At 39.9% G+C, this 25,891-nt stretch overlaps 1 protein-coding gene across 22 annotated transcripts in view; it reads right to left on the bottom strand.

Annotated features, from left to right (window-relative positions):
- PARD3 (par-3 family cell polarity regulator) overlaps positions 1 to 25,891 on the bottom strand; it is a 450,644-nt gene that overhangs the window by 409,908 nt on the left and 14,845 nt on the right. Inside the window, exon 1 of one of the 22 annotated variants that reach the window (XM_048291305.1) lies at positions 10,623 to 10,707. The exons of the other annotated variants lie outside the window; for them this stretch is intronic. Within the exon in view, the coding sequence (XP_048147262.1) occupies positions 10,623 to 10,679 (57 nt within the window). The 5' untranslated portion in view covers positions 10,680 to 10,707. Of the gene's footprint in view, positions 1 to 10,622; positions 10,708 to 25,891 lie in introns of those variants that run through there. 22 annotated transcript variants of the gene reach the window in all.

The raw sequence follows: 25,891 nt of genomic DNA, 5'->3' as shown, positions 1-25,891 counted from the left end.
CTGGACACAGGACTCAAGGTGTGGCCTCCCCAGTGCCGAGTACAGGGGAACAACCACTGCCCTGGCCACACTATTGCTGATACAGGCCAGGATGTCACTGGCCTTCTTGGCCGCCTGGGCACACACTGGCTCATGGTCAGCCCAGCTGCTGATCAACACCCCCAGGTCCTGGGGTTCTGGCTACATTTCACGTCTCCTGACAGCCTATTCCAAAAATATTGCACTGAGAACATTGCTCGTTGTCATAACTAATGACTTTATGACATTTCGTCACAGCACACAGCTCTCTAACCACTAGGAGGTGCCACCGCCAAAGGGCAGTCCAGGCCAGCACCTGGACTCTGATACTAGCACCAAGTCAGGCACCCACAAAAAAGGAAAAGTTACTTTATGCTGCCACTAGAATGCATGTGGCAACCAAATTTGAGAATTATTAAATGAAGAATAAAGCTTTACATTTGGCTATGAAAGATTAACATGCTTTTCACCATGACTACTGATAGTTTACGCTGTGAACAACTATGTTCTCTTTGCTAAGGGGAAGAAGTTAAATATTTGAGAAAAACATACTGAGTGGAATGACACTGCATCTCTAAACTCTATTACATCCATGCTGTGAGCACGAAATAACACTGTCCTGCCCAAACTGCAGAATAAAGCTTTTACATGGGATTTATTTCAATCCCATGTAAAGAAAACCCAAGACATCTACTGAAGCACTGCCACAAACTCCAACTATGGTAAATCCACAAGTGAGTCAAGACAAATGTGCCCTTTTCAGATTATTTTGCTGTAACACAGATCTAACATCATAATCTGCATCTAAATACAACAAATAATGCAACAAAATTGTTTCTTGATTACAATTTGTAATTATTAGTATTAACTCTAGATGACAGATATGAATTACAGTAATCAAATCCGTAGCTCATGAATATGCAGTGAAATGTACTGGTTATAATGGTGCACAATCTTGCATGCGGGGATCTAGAATTTGGGCAGCAACGCCAAAGAAATGCAGAACATCTTAGGATTGCAGCTTGACAACTGAACCATACGTGAACCTGATGAAAGAAGTGCTTTCTGTTTCTTCCAAGAGTTTATTTACCTCCACCCATCATTGCAGCATTGCTTGGATTTAAGCAGTTCATTGTTTTTTTCAGTCACCACAATAGCTCTTCAAATACATTACTAGACTTAGACCAGAATGATGGCTTTTACTGGAATAACCATCACATATATATGTCTGTACATACAGAACTGTATGTAGTAGACCAACACATGTACCCCTGACAGATGCTGATTAAACAAAACCTGCTGATTAAAAAAAAGTGAGTCTGGTAAAATGTTTCAAGGGGAGATTTAAGAGGGTAGAGTTGTCTAGTCAAGTGACATCCAGCTTAAGAGGAAGAGCCTAATTTATTTCAGAAATGTACTTGAAATAAGATTTTCATTTGGGGGCCATCAATCTCAAGTACCATGAAAGATAGAAACAACCAGTTCTGATTATGTTCCCAAATGGGCACAGCCAATTAATTGTGTAGTATGTGAACTCTAAACAATGATTAATACACAGAGAGTTGGAAAATCATGATTACATACACTGCCTCACAATTCTAACACACCGTAACTATAAAGTTAAGACTAAATATGAAATACCACTCTCTGTCCTCATGGCTATGTTATTCTTCAGGGAACTACAAATTCAAGGCTTGGTAAGTAAGACTTTGCAATATAAACAGCTTTGCTGAACCATGTGGAAGGAATGCACAAGTTACACGAATCACAGAAAAATTTATCACAATTTAGGTCAGCTATGATATCGTATGTTTTTGATAGGATTTACAATTTTAGAATGTCAGGTGCTTTAGTCTCCCCTGCCACCCTGTCAGCCATGCACAGCGGTACCTGTAAGATCTCCCTGCCCCCTCTGCAGTTGCTGTAAGCGGGGTGTATGTGGGAGGAGATCCCCCACACTCCCTGCACCACAGCACACACAGGCAGCAAGGTGCTTGGCCTCTGCCTGCTGCCTACACAGCAACTCCCTGTCTGCTTTAGAGCAGGAGCACCTATGGTGTCACCTATGGCTGTTGGACCAAGCTGGCAAACGGAACAAATAAAGTGGCAAACTAACATATGCTGAAAAACACCAACAGATCAACACCAGAATAGATATATGGAGCATTTCTACCGATTTGCATGTAGGAAAACCCTGCTAATACTGAATGGGGGACTGAAGGGTTCAGGAGTTTCCACTGTGCTCTATAAAACTGTTCCCAAGACTTTAACTATATTCCCCTTCTTTGCCCTCCTCTCCTCTGTGCACATTGTAGCTCATGATCAAAGCTTTCTACATTTCCTAAGTAGGCTGACACGAAGCCAGAACTTCCACACACCACCACTCCACCACCTCCCCTCTAAAGGACACCCACGGAACAGTATCTGTGTTTAACAAACTCCTGGACACACAAGCAGGTACCTCCAGGTCAAACCCACCAAGGAAAACTTGTTTCCAGTAAGCATCTGCAAAAGCAATGTGGAAATAATCATGGTATCATGTTAATTTATCTCTTAAATACTTTTCAAGATACTTCAACCAAAGCAGGCCTTATTTTCATCTCCAGGGAACAATTTGTAGCAATAATATTTAGCTATTACTTTTCCAAATTGCTCAATCTTTTCTGAAGGAGTGTAATTTCAATTCCTTCTAGTGGCACTGATTTAAGTATGTAGTCACTCTTTTCTAAACATGCCTAATGCTTTTCTGAAACTTCAAGAACAATCACTATATAAATTCAACTACTATAATCATGCTTATTTTATAAGGTTAAATAAAACAGATCTGCCATTCTCTTTGAATTCAAGGTTCTGACTGCTCCTAACCGAGGGCAGAAACTGCAATGCAGCATTTCATGCTAGCGTAAAGGAGAGGAAGTACCTTAAAACTAAACTGCTATAACAGGAGTCTCAAGGATTAGTTTTGTTTTCAACTGTGTTCATTACTTCTAAAGATAAATACTTTTTCTTTTAATTGACCCTAAGGTTTACCATGGCTGTAGTACTACTGACTGACCATGCTGTAGGGTATTACCATGTTTAAGATGAAAAGCAATGAGCACCATATCTGGCTGGAGACCTCACCAGGCAGGGCTAATGCTAACTGCTACCAACTCCACACTTTATCCTTCCCGCCATTTTCATTTACATCCATGTTTTGTTCAGAGATCACCAGTAACAATTCCTCCTCACAAATCTGCAGTAATCCTCTTTTCCAAATAAATACCCAAGATCAGGTCTAAGCTTAAGGCTAGCCCCAGTATCATCAGAATCCTGCTGCCACACTACTGAGTAGTCAACAGAGCCCATAACAGGAAAAGCCTAATGAAGGAAAACTTCTTGCCCTGAACCCTCACCTTACTCATGACTTAATGAGGACTCTTTTCATTTTCAAACTCCTCCCTCAGTCTCATTTCCAGTTCCAGAATTTGGTATAAATACAAAAAATCACCTGCCAGCTACAGCTGCCAGGTGCACCACAACCTCCCCTCTTCCTCTGGCTTCTCAAAACCCACTCTTCTCCTCCATCATCTACATTTGCTTATGACTCACCCCCACTTCCATACCTGGCCAGCAGAAGAAAATAGAGAGCATTCCAAGAGGTTAAACACACATGACAGCTATTGGAAAAAACTTATCTAAGAGCGTGCCCCTTCTATTTACCACAGCAGTACTCCTTCCAACCAGATACTGCAACCCTGTCACAGACCTAACTGCATTAGCACCTATCAACATAAGCAAAGCTTGCCACATTAAGCCCTGAGAATGAATCCACTAATGCAGGAAGATGGCGATCAGCACTAAAAACCTCCTTTTACTTCCTTAGTTATCTTCTCCCTTGTCACCTCCAGCGATAGGGAGCAGCTAACAGCAGTGCATTGAACTCTAACCCATTACACATCTTTCAAAATCGTTTAAATCTCTTAACAGCATGTCTGCACTCGTCAAAATTCAAGCAGAAGACTTTATTAAGAGAGAAGCAAAACCAGCTAGTCTTCTTGACCAGAAAAGAAAGCAATAAAAAATAACTATTAAAATCAGTGAAGCAATGCCAAGCCCTATTTCGAACAAGAGGTAAACCTTCAAGTCTCTTCAGCTGAGTTGTGAGTATATCACATATAAAATTGCAAAACCCATTTAATTTTTTGAGCTCAGAGCACTTCAATTTGCATCTCCAGAAGTTTGGATTAATATAAGAATGATATGACAGTGGTGTTTTTAGTCGTAAGTTTTACTGTGGTCTAAATTAGAAAATCCCATCTTTGTAACAAAGACAATTTTGGCAGAAGGTACAGAGAAATAACTACAATTACATGCACAGGAACAATGTTAGAAATATACTCAAGCACACCATAATATTCCCCCTAGAATTATACCTTCAAGCCTGGTAAAACCTAAGTAATTATCTTTCTTCTCTTCTGCTAGACAAATTAGAGAGTATCCTTTACTTAGTCAAACCTGAGTTTGAAACCTTCAGTTTCTAGTTCTTTACATGCTTTCAGAGCCTTATTGAAAATGTTTTCAATGTAACAGCTTAATTATATTGTACACATACACAGAATCTAAGAATTATTCATAACTAATGGCAAAAATAAGTTTCACACAGGATTGATTAGAAAATAAAAAAATAGAAAAAACATATGATTCATTTAGGTGCAGCTCATCTGTTCACAGTAAAGTAGAATTTTTAAAAATACTGCAACTTCCATTTTCTGTAATTAACTCCTGTAAAACACATACAGTATGCTTGAGACTAAGAAGAAGCAGCAACAAACCCTGTCTAATGAGATAGAGAGAAAAAAACCAAAACCACACAGGTTCTTAGAAATTGCATGACTTTTCTTTCAGAAAACCTGTTTATATTATGCACCTGGGATCTCTCCAATGGGTTTCCCACCAAAATGCAGATAGAAGAAGGCTCTAGTAGCTCGTTAGCTTTGAATGATCAGTGCAAAACCAAGGCTGTAGGTAGGTATATGGAGACAGTGTCTTAAACTTCACTACAGAGAAAAATCTGCATGTTGTTCTGTAACGCAGTAGAGCAAAAAGAAAAGACCTTGGTGAATAGAAAGAGACTAAAATATGGCATCTTTTTTTGACTGGTTTAGCATATGGTTCAGATAGCAAACACTGACATCTCCCCAGCCAGGACTGCATCAAGCCAACCAAAGTTTTCAGCCATTTCATCTAGCCACAAGGCTCCATCCATGTATTTTTGCAAAACACTTCAAATAAATTAATTAAACTTTGTTTAATTAATTAATAATTAATATAATTATTATAATAATTAATAAAAAAAAAGTTTTCCCCTAGCAACCAACAGGCCTTTGTTTGGTCTCTTCTCTTCTATATTAATAGCAACTGCACTGTTAAAAATACAACAAAAGTTTCAATAACTGAAAGAAAAATATTTTTTATAAATCCCTCATACTTTTTTAAAATATCGAGATGTCTGGACTGATAGAATCTTGCAAGCATCCAAGTAACAACATTGTGTGTATACATATATATATATACACACCCACTCTTGTATATGAAACCTGCACTCCAGTTCTTAAAGCCAAGAATACTGTTCTTGAAGAAGTCTACCTAAAAGTCTTTGCATATGGGTTCTCAGATTGCTCTTGTATTCTGTGTACTCTATTTTGATTCAGAAGAATAATTATGCATGCTTACACAATTGAAAATATTCCATTAAACAAAATCATTTTTAGTTTCCAGGAACAGGGGGCCTTGCTTTCTAAAGGAGAATTCCTCAGCTTGGCAGAGAGTCTTACAGCTGCTTTGACAGGCTTTTTCCTAGAGAAATGTAACTCATGGTCATGTACAGATTAAAGCTCCAGCACACAACAGTGGGACAAACAACTGCACACACTAATTGGTTACACACAGTACCTACACCTGGGCACAGAGCTGCTCCACAGCTGCACCAGACAGGCTGCTAGGAGAATTCCCAGGGAAGATCCTGGTCTATATATAGTGAGCTGATCAGATACAGAGAGGTCATGAACTTTCATTGGTTAAGACACAGAGCAAGATCCACCAGCTGAAACACACCAATAAAGGCAGCCAGCGCCTTTGCTGTCCTCCAAACAGGCAGCATGTGCAATACACAGACCCCAACTCCTTCAAAACTAAAGGGGGTGAATCAAAGTTTTGCTGTATTTTCATGCATTAATGATGAAGAAAAGGGAAATGCAAGAAACCTATTCATGTAGGCTTCAATTTAAGAACCAGACTTTTTATATGAGTAGATATAATAAATCTCATTACTATAAGGTAGGTGGGGAGACACAAACACAGCGCACACAGGGAGGGATTGCACTCTTCCAGCTGTTGGAAATCAGACACTGACTCACAGCAACACCCTCAGCTAGGCCAAACTTCTGTTCCAAATGCACATGCGTGGACTTCATCAGGAGGTTTGCATCATACAGTAAAACTTAGCCCTAATAACATTTTATTTCGTTGGATGACTCACACACCTTCTACTCTTCTGATTTTGTAAAAGGTTGATGTCATTTCACTCTGTTCTTCTACACAGGTTGCAGATTTTTACACTAGGAATGCAGTTCCCTTTCATCGAGAAAGACAAAGTAAAATGCAAAATTTAGCAATAAAGTTACATTTTGCCATTTGAAAAAAGAGAAATATCTTAGCCAGCTTAGAGATACTGAGAATCATCCTCACCCTTAGGAGAAAGCTTTCTTAAATGCCAGCATTGTGCAAACCAAACTTGAAGTAAAAATGTCAGTTTACTCAAAGCTTTTCTTTGATCCAAAGCTTTTCTAGAAGAGGCTTCAGTGTCAGTGATTAAGACATCCAACATCTGTGTTGAAAAAGCTGCAGGTTTGTGGAAAGCTCTGCAGAGTAAGACCTTGCTGCCAGACCTCCCTCCTCCCTCTCCTCCCAGCTGAGCATCCCTGCTCCATGGAGACTTCCTCTCTCTGAAATAGCTCCCACAGGCATTTTAGGAAGTATTTTTCACAAAAGCTATTCTTTTCATTAAAATGTTGGGGGGGGGGGGGGAGCTTACTTATTTTCACACAACAAAAAATGTGTTCCCTAGCTAGTTCTATTACTTGAAACCATGGTTGTTTCAAAGTTTATTTAGCTTTAGGAAAAAAAAAAAAGCCTATTTAAACTGCCTTGGACTCAAAAACTTTTAGAACTCTAAAGCTTGTATAAAACATTCTTTTTGGACTATCTGCATCAGATGAGATCAAACATAATACTGTAATAGCCAAACAATTTCCTAAAATATAACAACAAGGAAAACAAAACACACATTCTCTGGAACTCTGGACTTTTTCATGCTTCCTATGAGAAGTACAATCTTGTTACAAACCTCTAGAACATACTCAAGCTGTTCTCTGCACTGGTCTATAAAGTAAAAGCAGACACATTTATGCTGATAATTCAGAACAAGCCATATCTTCTAAATTAAATCAATTTGAATTTAGCACACTGATGTTTTAAAGTGATAATTTATAACCTCATTTCATAAATCTAACAAAATTTCTTAAAATTAAAATTTTACATCAGTCTTTTCTGGATAACTGATTTTAAAAAAAAAATAAAAATAAAACTTCTTTGAAATTTTTAGTAGTTAAGCACTTGTCCTTTGATAAGCTACAAGCCACCTTCAAGATTCACAGGAAAAAGGTCATGTTTTCAAAACAGCTATTCTTCCAAACACCAAACAAACAAAAAAATTTGTACTTAAGCTTTCATTCTCACATGTTCAGAAGACAAATGTTCCACTGAAACAATTAAGTCATTATACAAATGATAGATACCAGAAATAGTTCCATAAATAATTACAACTGCATATATCACTCTGCACAGAGATATCCAGAATGCATAATGTGGACCTTGGTCACAACTGAAAAGGTGTCTGCATTTTTATTCACACCACCATGACCATCCAATAGGGTTGAAAAAAAAAAAAAGAAAAGTTACATTTCCTTTAGGATTTTCAGACCTCAAATATTAGACATGTAGATGCAAAGCTTATTTTGAGCTCACCTTTTCTGTGAGCATCAAAAACCACGTGAGACTATAGGTACTTCCTCAAAAATGTGAAGAGAAGCAGAGCTGGGTGGGGTGTGCAGAGCACACCCAGCTCAGCTCCAGCACTGCTGGCAGAACTGCAGGTGAGCAGCACATGGATGATGCGGTGATGCAGAGAGGAAGCTCCCTGCGATCTCTGCCTCCACCCCACCTTATTACTGACATTACCACAGAAGCCAGAGATTTCAGCAGGAACTAGAGTCCTGCTTTGCCAGAGATGGACCATCTGCTTCAGAAAACTTACAGGTCGTAGTTGATCCAGTTGAAATTTTACTGATGTACCTAGTGAATTTCCTAAAATTCATTTTATTATTTCCAGAGAAAAGTGTGTACAGAGGCGTGCCACAAGTAGGAGGTAACCAAAAGCTGTCAATGCTAGTTTTGCTACTTTTAATTCTGGAACACACAGCCTATTTTGGTGCAAGTTCAATTAAAGGAGAAACACTTTTCACTTCTCTGATAGGTGTGAAGTAGACTTCATGCCTGTTACACTGCTTGCATTACATGGCAGAAGGGCTCTTCCCCTTTCCCTCTCTCTGCCTAGCTGCTTCTGAAGCCAAAAAAAGAAAATAAAAGGGGGCTTCAGACCAGAAATAAACCTTAGTATACTCTAACCAGCAAAAGCAAAAGAATTTTTTGGAAAATTACACAAATCCCTTAGAGACTCTGGGGCTTTGTCCCGCACCAAGAAGGCTTAAGAGTCTAAATTATATGGATGAAGCATGAGTTAGCTAAGGCAAGCATGAGGGAGGGCATAGAATCAGTTCAGTGGGTGATGCTCATCCACCTTTTGAAGATGTGCAGAAGCAGCTCTAAGAACAACACCGAAATGGCAAAGGAAAAAGAGATTTAAAAAGGGGGGCATGGGGAGAACTCAGAATTTGTCATTTTTAACAGATCTCCATTCTCTAAAAGAAAAACTCATTACCATTTCAGCCAAACTCTGGAAAATACAGTTTGTCTTTGGACTACAACTTGCAGTTCAAACTTTCACAGGGCAGCCCAGAAACAGTGGAATAATAAGCATTTTGTGCAATTACCTTGTATTTAGCTTTAGATTATTTCTGCCTACATAAGTCTCTCGTTTCAGTCTTACAGGCAAAAGGAGAAGGTTATTTGAGACTTCTGTTTCTGACATTCTCTTTTGATTACAGACTAAATCCAAAAGAGACTATCCTGAAAGGCCAAGACAAACGTGCAACCACATAATTGGTCTGGCTCAAATGGCACTGAAGTCAGGCGAAAGTGTCCCCAACTCCAGAGAGATTCAGTCTGTGCTGAAAGCCACATTAAACTCTGTTTACTGTTTGCCTGAAAAGCCATACACATATGCTACAGGAATGTTTTGCCAAGCTCGAGCTATGATGGCACATATACTATAAAAAACCCTATTCTTCTGCCAAGACCTGTATAGCACATCTGCATTGTTTTTCTTGCTCACCCTCAGAATCCAACATTTTCACTTGGCATAGAGCATCATGTTTTATTCTAGTGAAATTCTTGCAAGAAGCACTTGGGAAGCAAAGCAACTACATGAAGTTCAGAAATACATTTGATTCCTAACCCATGAAATGTGCAAAGAGGAAAATTGTCATTTTGCTATAAAGCAGGCACTGTGCTATGATACAAGGCAGTTGGCACAGATGCATAAATAGTGAAAGTGTGTCATAATACGAAATATGTCTATACAACAGCTAGCTTATTAGTTTATATGATCCCCTCCTTTAGCAGAGGGGATTTGGTTTATATCAGAGAACAACTAAAAGAAAATTCTCAAACATATTGCACATGACTACAAGGAAAGAAGGGATAAATTAGAGAATTTCAGTGTAATATTATTACTAGAAGTTTTGCTCAGCTACAAGATGCAGGACAGAATCAATTAGAGGTCATATATTTTATTCCCCAGCACAACAGTACTTCCTGCCCCTGAAAAGAAACCACTGCCAAGATCTGAGCCACCCATCCATTGAGGTTTCTTTATATAAATTTTTGTCGCTTATTCTGTTGCTGTTTGTGTTGATAAAAGTGTATTATTTACTGTAGTTAAATTATTATTGGAAAATGTTTCATTTTCAAAAAAATAAAATCTAGGCTAAAATTATTTTATAACTCATAATACTGATTTTTTTTCCAGCTGCTTTTGGAAAGAAGGGAGAACCAAGGCACACTTAAGAATGCAGTATTTACCTATTCAGTCTTCAAAACAAAATTCTAATGCTGACTTACTTGGGGCAATCTCTTCATGCCCCACCACCTCCTGCAGAAGTCCAGCCTTCAGCAGCATGGATAGCTGTAGGAATGGGGTAGAGGAACAGGGCTGCCCCAAGCCAGAGGAGACAGAGGGGAGGCAGAGGTGCCTGACAGGCCAGACTAGGAATCACACTCCCCTCAGAACAGCATAGCATCAGCAAGGCACAAAACACAACCCGAGCTTGATGGGACACAGCTCTCCACCCACCTGATGCTGACCCACAGCCTGTGTGACTTACCCCAGGGATGCTGTGACCAGTGACCCCTGGCAATAGAAGCACATTAAGCAAGCTCATGTCCCCAGGCCTCCCCAAGCTCTCTCCTGCATCCCTCAGTACAGCCTGGGTCTTTCTTTTTGCTATTTTTTCTCTCCTTAGTCAGCTTCCACATGCTCAGCAAGTAAGCAGCTCCCACATGCTGCCGCTGCAGCAATGCAAAGCACAGCAGGGAAAACAAGGTGGGGAAAGCAATGCCAGCAGTAGCACTGGCTCAACGTTGGCTTCAGCAGCTATAAAATAACCTCAAATTAAACCCATGGGCACTTTGGCCAACAGTAGCAACAGCCCTCGGTCTGCTGGATGGCAACTGCTGCTCTTCTCCCCAGAGCCAGCACCCGGCACCTCAGGTAAACAAAACCGAAGAGGCACGGAAGCCTCCTCCATTTCACCAAGGACTACCACTGAACATACAGGGGAGGATGGGAGGCTCAATAGACACATTCACTGTAGGCTGGCAAAGGATAAAAAGATCCTTCCCAGATTCCTCACCTTTCCTACTGGAGGGAGAAGAAAAAAGTCTAAGTTATGTAGGTTTTCCAAGCCCTCCACCAAGCAAGGTTTACAACCACACAGACCAAGGAAAAGATACCATTGCAGAAATCATGGATGCATACTATCTATCTCTGGGGGAGGAAAATGCCCATATGCCACAGCCACCATAAACCAAGAAACCACAGATAACCAGGCCACAAATGATCTTCAATATCCTCACAAATATACTGCCCAAATACTAAGCTGCTGCTGAGCAGCCATTTCTGTGCAGTAAATCCCCACTGTTTCTACTAGAGAACAAGAGCATAATGCACTGTAGAGGCTTGTAACATGAACCAGCTCCTTACATATCATTACTGGAAGGCAAGAAATGCAGAGGGGAAGGCAGTACTTCTGTGGCTTAAGGAAGTTCACTCTGCAGTCATGTGCACCCAGTTATTTCAATGATCCTTAAGACAAAGCATCCCCCAACCACCCAAGCTCCAAAATTCCCTCTCCTGCCAACACCACTGCCCAAACCATTCACACCTGCAACAGTCTCTTGGCATTCACCACATACATACCAAAGGGCTCCAGCATCAGTGTCACTTCACACCAAGCCTTTCAAACACTCTGACTGGCTCCTATGAAGCCTTGACCATCTGGCATTACGCCAAAAAAAAAAATTATACATTTTGCAAGATTTCTTGCAGAAGAACACTAAGCTTCTCTGGTAACTTACTTGTTTTGTTGGTATTGAACCTTCTTAAATACTAAGGAAAATCAAAATGCACAAAATCATAAATAGCAGCCACTTCTACAAAATGATGCATCTGTCCTCCAAAAAACACAGGAACTTTTTGTTGGTTTTGTTTTGGGGTTTTTTTGTCATTATTTTTGGTTGGTTGGTTGTGGTTTTTTGGTAAAAGTGCTAGAAAGCAAGAAAATCAAGGGTCAAATGACAATGATGGGAAGTGAATCTGTGGACAAAACAAAATATTTTGTCTGCTTTGCTCCGGCTCTTTGGAGTATTATTAATGTGGCTTTCTCAATATACGGAAGTTATAAAGCTAATTACATACACAAAATGCTTAGCAAAAAAATATCTGATTTATTGGAGTCTTTAAAATAAGAAAGGCTAGCTGGGGAAATAGCTATTGGTGCATTAAAATGTAGGTACTGCTGCACAGCGTAGAAAGCTGCTCCATACCCAAGAATTTAGCTGCTACATCATGTTGTACAGAAACCACGACGAAAATGACAAAAACCAAAACAAATGTAAACTAACTTCCTCCATTATCTGAGCTCACTGCTAAAAAAATCATATTCTATTCAAAATTATTTTGCATTCAGCTGTATTTCATATTGCACCCCTGTCCAGTCACTCAAAACCAACAAGAAACCCAGCAGGGCCAAGGCACTGCTCCCCTCCATGCAAAGCATTCATGAGCATCCAATCTGCACTTTGGCTCTTGGCACTATGAATGTCTGCTCTTAAAATCCTCTGCACACTACTCTTTTTTTAAACAACCATCCTGGGCATCTCATTTGTTTGTAACACCCAGAGTTGCTAGACTGGGAACACAAACACACCTCACTGCAAATGCAGTTTGAAGTATGGCAGCAAGGATGGGTAAAGGAAATATTAACATGGGTGACAGCAAGGTGTTCTGTTCTTCCAATTTCCTTCTGTTCCCCCAGGTGCTTTCTTTAGGATAAAATTATTCCTTTGATTAAAAATCTGGTGCATCCATACATCATAGTTACATTTATAAGCCTTGCACTACATCCTGACTCAGGTTTGCTTTCACTAGCAAACTTTTAAACAAGCTCAGCTGTTTTGGTTTTTTAAAGCTTATGATTAAGCAATTCTTCTTGCAGGAATCAATGCTGTGCATTACACTCAAGTGGGCTCAGGCTTCCCCTCCTGGTGTCCCTCAGTGTACATTTATACTTTCCAGAGTATTATTTCCAGTGCAGAGCTTTAGGAAAGGAAGCTCACTCTGAAACGCAGACAGTGTTCAGAACTGGTGCCAGAAACCTTCCACAATGCACTGCAAAAAGGACTCTGCAACAGCCACATACATTCTGCACTCTCTCCCATTTTCTGCATATTCCTGCCTCCATTAAAAAATACATCATTAGCTTCCTAGCAAACTAAAGTATATGGAAACAACTTGCTTTCTCAGTATTTTTTTTTTTCATTTATTTAGACTGAAAGAAGTTCATACCTCTAAAAGAAAAATTTAGGGCAAGCCTCACCCATCTTGTCTGGAAAGAATATGTTTCCTTTTCTTGAGAGGGAAAATAAAATTTGAATACAGTGGGAACAGAGGGAGAGGAAGAGGGTATGGGTAATACATGTGTGGTGGGGTTGGGTTTTCTTTTGGGTGTTGTTTTTTTGTTTGTGCTTTACTTTAACCTCCTGTTGTTGTTCTGTTGGAAAGATTTTTTAACTTCACAGCTATCCTGAAGTATCAGAAGATTTAGGAGCAAAACAGATTTTCTCTGCAAGAACAGTACTTGAACAGTAGACTTGGGAATACCTGCTTTTCATTTCAAAGTACATTTAGCATAATGCTGTATATATATATAGTAAGAATTGCCTCTCAAGAACTCTAGAGAGCTCTGTTCTAACAAAATGGGCAGGATGCTTAGTGCCTTCTGTTGTTACAGGGTGTGTTGGGAATATTGCTACTGGAAAATTTGGAGCAATACTCTCACTTTTATGACCTCAAGTGAGAATTTTGCAGTATAAGCAAAATATCACAAAAAAATTTTTCATGAAATCCTGTGCCTTCAATAAGCTTACAAAAGCTTCCATTCTTATAAATCCTGTTTATCGTCTCTGTTAATGACATGGACGTGGTTACTAAATGGATACAGTACCAGCGCAGACAACACATTACAGACTTCACAACACATTACAGACTTTAAAAGGACCAATGCCACCTGCCACAAATACTCTTCAGGGTTGTGGTGACTCCCAGAAGCACAGCCCAGCCAGCAGCTGCTCTGGGCACCAAACATCAAACACGTCTGCAAATGCAGGTCAGGTGGCAACACTCGGAATAGTTCCAACACTCAGCTCAGGATGCTGGAGCAGGGAGATGAGGTACAGTCCAGTTCAGGGTGAAAGATAAGGGAGCACTGCTGGGGCTATGACTGCCCAACACACTGCACCCAGGGAAGCTGGAGGGGCCACAGCCACAATTACAACCTACTGCACAGGACCCCAGAGAAGATAAGGCACCACTTACCAAGCCTTCCTAGTGAACCTGAGCCTCTGCAAGCATCTATTTTGCAATGCAGTTCTTTGTCAGCCACTGGGTGGTAAACAGAAACCCGTGGTGCAGTGGGATCACTCGCACAGGACTCTCCATCAAGGTGTCCATAACAAAGCAGTGAAGCCCACACAAGGGTAACCTTCACGCTGTCATTATGTGCCCCCATGGGATTCAAATGAGCTTCTGTAATTACCTGTAAATCTTGACATACAGTAAAACTTCAGGTAAAACAAACCATACTACTCCATGGAAAGGATTTATCAATTTTTGGTTTTTCCTGAATAAAAAAAAAATTTAAAATATATAAAAGTGTCTCAATGTTTTTCAGTGGTTGAAATAATCTCCTCCCAACCTAAGGTAACTACAGAATTCACAATTCCACTGGAAAATAAAAAAGTCATATCAGAAAAATCTTTTAACAACAGTTGGTTTTATACTAAAATATTTTAGCAGCAAGATCTTGAAATTTTGCATCAACAGCAGAAACCCCTGCAGGTAACTAGGCAAATAGAGTGCTTCCAAGAAATTAACAGTGAAACTGAATGTAATTGCTTACACTTAAATGCCTCTGTCAATAAATAAACAAAAGAATAAATAAAGTTAATAAACACCTGAGTATTTATTAATTGAGAGGAATGCAAAGCATGATAGTTCCAGGCAGGATGGGCAGAGGCCCCACCTTTCAGATGCTGGGTATGCATTTCAGTGGGACCATGCAATGAAACCCCATTTCTTCCCTTTGAGAGGGGCAGTCACACTACCATGCAGTGCTGCAGAGATGGGCAACACCCACCTGGGAAACAGCAGATTTTTACATCATAGCAGACCTATTTACAGATACAGCAATGACATGTTTTGGTGTCATTCATAGAGTTTTACAGGCAGCAGCATCAATAGTGGAAGAAAGGTTTCTGCAGCCACATATCCTCTGCACTGTCCCTTCAAGTCCCAGAAGCAGTCAGTACTTCTCCTTCTGTTTTCAGCTGTATCATTTAGATAACATAATACCTGTAGCAAAACAAAACATTTTGTCTCTGCCCTTCATGATTTTATTTTTAAATCAACTTACAAAGCAAGAAGAAGGGAACATAGAAGCTAAGACAATGCACCAATGCAAAAGCAATGAGATATTCACTTCAGGGAAATTGCTTTCTACTGAAACAAGACGCAAGCTTCTTTTTGTTGTCATCAAAGAATTAAGTAGAGAACATGCCAATAATTTATAAGGAAGTAGACATGAACATAAATGATGGGAGGAGTGGAAGATCAACTAGCTTCTGTGCTGCAGAAACGCAGAAGACAGTGATGGACAAAAAGCAGAAATTTTTACTCTAGGTCCAATGTTTCTCAAAAGAATTACAGATGGGTAACATAAAGCTCAGACTTGGAAAAACCTCTGTATATTCCTCCTGTTGATTTCACTGGAGTCTGTAGTTGCACAGTGCTTGAAGTAAGAGTCCCAGCATTCTGCTGCCTCAGTTTTTCCTTTGTGCAGAAAGACGAATGTGAACATCAAGCATTCTTATTAACTAGGGGAGGGGAAATAAGTGTGCAAGTGTTTAAATATAGAAAGATGTTGCCAGCATGCATTAGGTGTTATTAATGCCCTCACTACTAAAATGTGAACCAAATGAAACAAAGAGGTGCCTGCAGGGAAGGACAGTCTTTCCTAATGGGAGTTGGTTTCTGGGTCAGGAGTTTTTTTGAGTTACCCCCAGCAGCACCAGCATGGTAACCCCTTCAAAAGCTCAAGGAGGACTTAAATTGATGGCATGTTGCCTTCAACTACAAGTTCACCCTGGTGTATATATTCAAGCAATTTTTGCTTTCCCCTCCAGCTCTCCCATGACTACAAACAAACTTGCAGTTTTCAAACATTTCCCTTCCTGGTTCCTGTCTCTTTTTCCATACACAGCACAAATGCTTTTTCAGTCCCACTCCTTGAAGACAGACTGCTCTCCCTTCCCCCAGCCCTCTGCAATGAGTTCTTAAGCAAAAGCAAAAAGAAAAAAATTCTTTCACAACCATTTTTCTCACTAATTTTGTCCAAAGGCTACAGAAGTTTCTGGTCCACTTCAAAGTGTTGCTAGCAGGGCCATAACTGAACCACCTTCTCTCTTCAGTACAGGCATTACCGGAAGGATGATTATCCTTCTTGGCCTTATTATTCCTTGCCTCTGGCTACCCTTCTCCATCTGGGAGCTAACCTACTTGCTCATCAGGTTCTTCCCCATTCTTGCCACTGCTGACATTTTCCAAAGCTTCTCCTAGAGCGACCACTTGCTTGCCTCACACAAAAAAAATTGTTTCTCTATTCTGGCTCTAACCCACTCTCAGCAGAAGGCTCTGCCCCCCTTGAAAGCAACAACCCCACCACCCTGGGGCACAGCCATGCACAAGCTCTCTCCCCATGTCCACTGTACCAAGGAGAGAATGGCTGCTGCTTCTATGGGAGTCAATATCTCGACTTGCAAGAGGCTCCAAGCACAGGTGAAAAGTCAACATGTGTCTTGTTTTAGGAGCAAAAAACATGTGTAAGATGACAAATGCATACAACCTTAAACTGCTATTGATTTCAATGTCAGTAATGGTCTCAAAAAAAAAAAAACCCAACCCTGGAACTTTGAGAATCCCTCACACTCCAGCTACCTACTGGTTCTGCAAGTATACTCCATTTCCATTTTACAAAGCAATGGCAGTTTTTGTAAGTCTTCTTAAAGCACTATTCAAAACCCAGGCTAGAGGGCTGAGAAGGCACAAGATCATTCCAAATAAAGAGGCAATGGTAGGAATGAGAAAAACAAAGCTTATGGTCATTACAGGCAACTGTATGCTAACTTCCCTGATGAAGTATGCAATTACTCCCAACAGTTCTTCAGAGTTTCCACATGTTGTTTTTTCCCAAAAAAATCTTTCAAGTTGCATTAGAATAAGCAACACCTGAATGCAATGTAACTTAAAGAGATACAACTGAAAGAGAATACATTTTCCCTGGAAGAAAGAATTCCTTCTTCTGACCAGTGTTGATACTGGTATATATTTTTACAATGCTAGATAGCCCTATTCTTTCACTCAGATACCAGCACCTAATGAGCACAGATATTCTAAATATTTCACAGTAAAATTCTATGTTGAACATCCACCATGCAGAACATAAAAGATTTTAAAGCAGTCTGATTTAAGGCTGGGAGTTGTTAATTTGAATACTTCATTTCAAACCACTACTAACGTCAAGACGTTCAAAGCCCACTTGTATCAGCCTGGCAATGTTGGCACAGCAAGACTTTCAAGAACCTCAAATTTGTGCAAATGTCTGAAGTGAATACTCTGACAAATTAAAAACTTCAAGGAAGTAAGTAATAAACTAGAAATTTTGGGATTTACCTGGTGTGAACTCTCATGCTAGCAAGGCCTGATCAGGCAAGCTTTGTGCACTGAAAAGGTGCTTGGTTTTCTGTCCTGAATACTCAATGCACCAACCCAACTGCTTCACAGGTCACTGCAGATGGCAAAGCATCTTTGACCTTGCAACAGAATTTGGCTGAACCAATGGATTCTCTGATCACTAATTCACCACATACAGATTTACTGTCTCATTTACTGTCTCAAAGTATCATGCTATTCATGATACTTTGTATTTGTTCACACTACGCAGAGATAAAATGCTGAGAATTCCCCCCTGGATTCACAGAAACAAGATCTCCCAGCTGTGAAGCATCTTTTTAAAGGACAAGAGCAGCTCTAAATCAAAAAACTAATGGTGTCATCACCACGTAAGCAGCTCCTCTGGCTCCACAACATGTTAATAGTACTACATCAGAATTTCAGGACACGCAAGTGTAAGTATCAATGTTCACCAGGAAAGGTTGGGAAAATGCCGCATGGAAACTGAGGAAGAACTGGCAAAGCTCACGGAGCTCTGCATTGAGGAGCAGATTTGCTTTAAAATACCCACTCTGCTCCCGAGTGCCCAGTGCCCACCAGCACACGCCCTTCATCTACCAACCCAACAAACACTCACTTAAATACTGCAGGGAAAAACACTGGGTAAGACACACACTGGGAAAAACAGTAATAATAGCAATAATAAGCCAGTGATACACAGCACGGAATTACTAAGGATTTCAGTGAGAAGCAGTGCAGAAACAAAAAGAAGGCTCCCTGGTAAGATATCAGTACCCAGTCTTGAGAAAGAAGATGGATCTTGTGGAAGTTTCTTCTAATTAAAAAAAAAAAGCCTTTCTAAACAGATTTTATGATCATTCGGCTAAGAAACACCAGTTTGCAGATGGATTTTTCATTGCTCACATAAACGAAGACATGGCTTGCAAAACAACCAAGAGAAATGTATTTTTATATTCCATATGAATATTCCAAATTCCTCTAACTTCAACACAAAACAGCTCTGGCAGTTAAAACTGTTTCAGTAGAAGAGCTAGATTTGCGGCCTTGAAACAATTTTTGGTATTTTGCTGAGCAATGGCAAGCAATATTATAACAATAGGATTACAAAAATCTCAGTCCAAGAACACCAACAGAAGTGGTACAAAGTTCCTGATGCCTGCCCATCCTGAACTGGAAACATTACCCTTCAAGACTGCAAATGACCACTTCACCTCTTGGTACATCTGGATCCAACATACTGTGACAACCTGTTTGTGTGTGATAGTGTTCATGGTATGAAATGAACTGGTAAAAATTGTGCTGCCTAATTTACCAACACTAGCAAGCTGTTAACTTCAACTTTACTCCACAACAGTGCAAGTAACTGCCTGCAACTTTTTAGACCTTCTTATCTTTGTAACAGGCTGTCTGTAGATTAGGGTTACCTGACACTGACTACCTCCACAAGGGCATTCCACTAAGAACTTCATTTTTTAAATTACATTATATAAATTGCCAAACAATACACTTTGTTTGCCCCAACACACTATATAACAACTCCCTAGTTCCAGGAACAACTGTTTTCTTCTTATACTTTTTAATTAGAGTTACAAAATGTTTACAGTAGAAGGAACAATGGCCCTGATTTCTTTTCAAACAGCTTCTGAATGGGCTGCAACACACCTATGTAGCTGATTGACACCACTTTTCACTACACAGAAGTGGTGTTACAACCCTGGTACTTCTCTTGCACTTTTTCCAGGGTTCCCAATATTAATACTTCACATCTCATATGCAAGGGTAAGGCACGTGCAAAACCTATTTGCCTCTACGTGATCACCACTTAGCTGTCTGGTTTCAAAGTTGCAGAAGGAGAGGGGATATGGATCTTGAAACACAGTTCAGTACCTTATTTGGTTGAAACAACCAATTTTAAATTATTTACTGTAACATGTAAAAAGTCAGTGTGAAGTTTTAGACAACTAGGAAGCAATACTGGGGGAAAAATTAGATTATAGATATGAACAGGGTCTTATGCTCCTTTTTTTAAACTGTGGGTTTGGAAAGTTTATCTGAGCTTATTTAGAAAAATATATGTAGGATTCTTCTAAATAATTTCAAGTTGCTGACCTTAAAAAAAAATCATAAAATTATTGATGGAATAGGAGTAAATGCCTTAAGTGGGAGAAGCTGGAGTGTGCCAACCCCTCGTTGCAAGAACAGACATAAAGAAGCCTTTCTCAACATGGCTCAGCTCCATGGAGTTAAGTAGTCCCCAGAGCAGAGGAAAGTCTGTACTTCAGGAATGAGTTAATAAGCACAGTCTCACACAGACATTGCCTAGCCCTCACAACATCCTGCAAGGCATCAACATTTCTATCCCATGTAAAGACAGTGCAACCTACCTATGGCCACACAGTGAGCTAGCAGGTATTTTCAGGGAGGTAGCTGTGGTTTTTCCATGCATATGTTTACTTTTACGGACAGCAGCCACTTAGCAAGATCACACCCTAGTGTAATACAGGCCTGTGACAAAGGGACATGTGTAATGATTGGGACCCACCTGAGCCACCTGGACAGTCTGCATTGGAAATGCGTGTGCCAAAGTAATTGCAGCATGCTGCAGCCAGCTCCTGAACTCTAAAAACTGAGCTATTTCACACGGCTACTTCAGGACAGGTGAAACACATCTTAAAGACGTTTATTTCTCTGCACTGCCTCTAAACAGAGCTTATGTAGATTCCAACCTTGTAAATTAGCAGTCAGGCTACATAAACTCTGCCACACACATCAAACTTAACTGAGGTGAGGGAGCTGAAGATAACCTAAGTATGAGGATGTCAATTTGTAGTATCAATAAGAGCTGCAATTAGAGATTTGTGCATAGTCTCTGTGTAAAACAACAGCATTTAATACAAGAAATTGTGCTACAAAAGTGTTTGTAGCACACTTAAAGTATCCACAAGAAGCTGACAGTTACACAGACCAACTTGGGTAACTCTCCCAAACTGGGTTTTAATTCTCAGTATGGAATATGAAACAAAAACAAGGGTAAGGATTTTGGAGAGAGCAGCATACACATCTAGTGAGGTGCAACAGCTCTCACACACTCTGACATTAAATCTCATAGTGGCAAACACTCTCTGTGGCTAAACCCTGACAAGTACAAGCCTTTTCAATGAAAAATTCAACATCTTTATTCTCCTTGTTCATGCAAATGTGACCTTTGTATTCTTCCTCACAGACACCTTGGTACACACTCCCACCTCAGCGCGAGTATCTAAGTTCAACATATTCTCTCAATACACACCTGAAGCTTCAAGGCAGCCTTGGTGTGCTCAGAGTCCACACACACTCTCCATCACATGAGCAGGGTGGCTGCCTGACTCAGCTGTCATCCCAAATGATCCACTATTCCATTTACTGCTCCTTCCAATTGCAATGAGACACCTTTAACCAGCAGTGCGTAGTAAAGATCATGAGACATGACAGTAGCTGATTATAATAAATTATCTCGAAGCTTGTTCTATTTTTTAGCTTGTGAATGCTAAAAAAGCATCATTTCTTGTGTTAAAAATGATTGCCAAACAAAAAAACATGCTCAGGATTTCTGTTATTTCTTTTGCCCTTGAAAATAGGTATCTGAATCACTAATACCATTCACCAGTGAATGGGCTACTCTCAAAGAGTTTTAATATGTGTAAGCCCTAAGCCACAAAGGCAAAGACACTGCAGAAAGCACATGCATTGCTCAGGAGTATGTACAGGGTTCAGCAGAACTGTAGAAAACAAAACTCTGAAGATAAGTTACTGGTTTACATCATTGTGGTTTTCTTTTGCTAGAAAGGAATCCTGTGGATCCTTACACTCATGCAATTTATCAGCAACTGAAGAGCAGCCCCCTCACTTGGGAACCACATCCCCCAGACTGCCAGACAACTGAAATTTCAACCTTTGCCCATGAGGGGAAGCAGGCTACCTACAGCAACTGATGTCAGATCACCCCAAAATGAAACTTCATGCTCATCCCAAACTACAACAGTGGAGCAGAGGGACTTCTGAATCACTGAGTACTTCCACGTACCCTCACTGAAGAGAAATTCTACCCATGTAGAGGTGCTCTGTCACAGGAAAGCATTTCAGGAGGCCATTCCAAACACATTCTGGAAATTTTGGGGGTTTTTGAGGACAAAACCCAAATTCTTTCTTGATAAAACAGCAACTAAACTCTACTTCTCTACTACAGAACAATCTTTGTGTGTGCGAGTATGAGAGTGACAATAAAAGAAATACCAAAACAAATACAAACCCATAAAAGTTCCACCTCTGAACAAAAATGAAGCTAACTTAAGTAACTCCTCAAAATATCAGTAACCTGACTCTCAGGATACTCACTTAACTCCTTAATTATGGACTCTGTTCCTGTAACCGAAATCAAATGAAATTCAATCCTGTGGTTATCCAGAAGATAAACCATTGCAAGATGAAATGTAGTCTCTTACTACTTTACCCCTTTTCTCTTCAGTTTTACATATCAATTATTTCTTAGTTCAAAATGTTTGTCCAGAACAGGAAGGATAATTGTCATCACAAAGCCTGCAATTATCCATAGGTAAAGAAGACTTTGATACTTGGGGACCTCCCATGCCACCAGAAAAGTTCAAACATAATCTGCTTCTGAAAACCCAAGACCCACTACATCAGCTGCAACATACAAGGCCGAAAAGTCATTTTCTATATTCAGACTGAAACTACAGGGCACATTCTCAACAGCAAGAGAATCACTCAGCATTTACCTATAAATGCACTGGCTTCAACTTCACTAGAGGTCCTTCAAAGCCCATCTCAGCCAACTCTGGGAACCTCTCTGACAGGCAATCAGGAGGGGCTGTCACTCACTCAGGTACATCACCCCATGGCAGCTTAGGGAAGGGTAATGACACAGTCAGGATAACACAGAAGTTCCCTGTCCCTGGATGTCACAATCACCCATGGAGCAACTCTCTCCACAAGTACCGCTGCAGAGTGACCCAAGCAAGTGACACTGGTGACATTCACCACTTCCAAAGAGCAGGCTTACCAACATGAACTGCCCAGCACAAACACACCCTTTTGTCTTCTCTCCTTCCTACCCCCATTGCCTGCTGTAATCCCCAGTGATCCAGTCATACCCAAAGCACCGGCCTTGATCAGAGCTGGGAACTGTATGGGGTCACTCTTGGGAACAAGGCCACTCCTGTTCATGGTGGGGAGCTGCTCTGCACAGATTTCATGGCACAATATTAATCCAACTGCAGGGCTACTACCTGAAAAAACTGCAAGTCACAAGGGGCTAAATGGGTATCATTAAGATTCTAGCTCCAGAATTTTACAAGTAGCTGTACCAGCAGATCCCTTTGCCTGGACACAGTTCTGCTGATTTCAGGGTACTTCTACCCAGTTTCTAACCAAACCTGATCACATAACATGCCACAACAAAGTAAGCCTTACCCTGAGGGGCCTGGTACCATACATGCTCATTCCAAGACTCAAAAGCATATTTACTACGCATGGCATTCTCACAGAGTACAGCAAAAGAAGGGCTGAGACAAATTTCTTTTTCAGATGCTCTACCTTTCAGATTTCACAGGTAAATATCAAATTCCAGACACACAGCAGACTATTTTCTCCATTGATTGATACAGGACGAATTATAGGATGTTTGCAAAGCTTTTGTGCTTTGTAGAGGAGATACAGGGAAAAACGTGAATAAGCCTTTTAGAACAGAAAAGCAGATAAGGTATTTCAGTGGCCAGCAGAGCTGGGATGACTCCTATTTATTCTTTTGTACAGAGTACAGCTGAATGTTAACAACCATGCCCATGCTCTGTGCAAGTGTAATAAAAAGGAGGTACTGTAAAATAATAGATTGAACAGTTTGCCCTGGACTGATAAAGCAGCAAGCAAATAGCACAATTGCATGGAAGCATGCTTGGTTTGTAAAAGCACAGTCTGTCCACAGCTAAAATCATTTCCAGATGAGGGGAAAAAAAAATAAGTAAAAAAGAAGGGACAGAGAAAATTGAGAACATTTCCCTTTCCACCTGGAAACATAAGATTCAAAAAAGAAGCGTCCCTCAGGGTTTCTGATCCTCAGGCTATGCTACTTTCTCCTAGGAAAGAAGTTCAGTTGACTCAGATCAGAGTCATGTTTGAGCAATGTGTAAATCAGTGAACAAACCTGATTTTATAGGCTTTGTACTTCAGTGAAAAGTATATCGATATATAATACACACAGTTACCCATTTCCATTTTTAACTAAATTATTTACCCATTTCCATTTTTGACTAAATTATTTCCTCTCCTTCACATTGCTCAGTTTGGGGGTTTTTTTTCTAATAATGATTTCTATCTCCAGCTTGCTTGGCAATAAGCTCATCCAACGCATTTTCTGTCTGTTATTGATGAAATGCTGACTATACACCCTCTTAAGATTAAGTAAAAGTGTTTACATGAAAAAACTATCACTAGTTGTTAAATAAATATTTTAAGGTTATTTAATGGAGTACATATTCAATATAAATGCAACCTGGGAAGAACAGAAACAGAAATATCCTTTTAAGTCACTATCAGAACAATCTTCATTTGGAAACATATCCCATTTACAAAGTACAGGGCAAACAAAAAAAAGCAACATCTGAATTGGCAGAGCCCTACCACCATACATCCATTCATCACCACACATTGAAATTCAATTGCTTTCAATAAAACTCAACTTTTTGTTAAAAAAGTCCTGACTCAGTAGCATTTGCAGAATTCCCATGACAGTATTGCTGGTAGCTTAAAAATCTGTCCATCTGAATCCTCCTCACATGGCGAGCTCAGGCGTATGAGGACAGAGCAGGAGAGAGGCCGGAGCAAAAGCACGCTGCTGTGATCATTCCTGCACACCAGCCATCCCTTCTGTTTTGCTATTGCATGCCTTAAGGAACAACTCATCTCATCAACTAATCAGCAAGATGAATAGGACAATATGGAATTCTTTGATTACTGTTCTGGTATAGGGAAGAGCCTGAGCTTAAAACAGCAAAAAAAGAAGCTCAAAGACAGCCTAAAAGACAGCTAGGGGACAGCCTAAAAAAAAATAAATAAAATTACAGTACAAGTTTCCAAAGTATGATTATTTCCTTCCCTAGCATCATTATATAACTCAGAAATGCATGAGGACAAGGAAACCTTCTAAACCAGAATCTTTGATGTACATGCAGCACATTCAAGAGAAGGGAACATTGTTGTGCAAAAATCAATTGCAAGAATCAGAAACAACACCAGAAGAAAACAACAGAGGCTAGAATGTAGTAGAAAAAAAAGGAATTTTTCTGAAAAAGCCAAGAACAGAGATGCCATTGAACAGGTCAGGGATAGTTGTTTCCAAAGGCAGTAAAGGAAGCAAAGCGTCAGCACTGTTACTTCAGGACTGTTAAATCTAAATACAAGCAGCTTTTCTTTTCTCAGAGGCTTTCTATTGGAGAGAGCTGTCTAAAATAAGAGGGATATGCCAAAACAAGGAAGAAACACAAAATAAGTCATGTAAATTGTTAAGAGATACATTCTACAAGATTTCATTGAAATCTCTCAGGCTAACCATGCCTAATAAAAGCATGTTTACCAAAGCTGTACAGAATCACTTGAAAATACAGATTCTAGAGGAAAAAGATGAGCAACGGTTATAATGTAATCTAAAATTATTTCATAAATGCCCCCAATTGCATAGTCCACCAGCCACATTTTTGCAGAATGCTGGAGATAACACAATGACTATTACAGCTGTTAATAAAACTCAAAGGCTTCAACAAAAGCAGTTAACAATAAATGGCAGTTATGCTGTAGCACGTTTTTTAAAATACAAAAGCTAAACCACTTGCTAAAGTCAAACCAATCATTCTAAAAGAACTGGTTTAGTGTGGAATTATAATTTGCAAAACCCCAATTTTCAGGCTTTACCATTATTATTATTATTATTATTATTATTAAATTGGCAAGCACTCCTCTGTTTGCTGTCTCTGGCCCTACTGCAGTCCCGCACATTTCCTTATTCCCAATACAGAG

This window comes from Corvus hawaiiensis, chromosome 1 (genome assembly GCF_020740725.1).
Source record: "Corvus hawaiiensis isolate bCorHaw1 chromosome 1, bCorHaw1.pri.cur, whole genome shotgun sequence".
In the NCBI taxonomy this organism is placed as follows: domain Eukaryota; kingdom Metazoa; phylum Chordata; class Aves; order Passeriformes; family Corvidae; genus Corvus; species Corvus hawaiiensis.
Note: the sequence above shows the minus strand (reverse complement) of the source record. Positions and strands in the feature narration are given on the sequence as shown.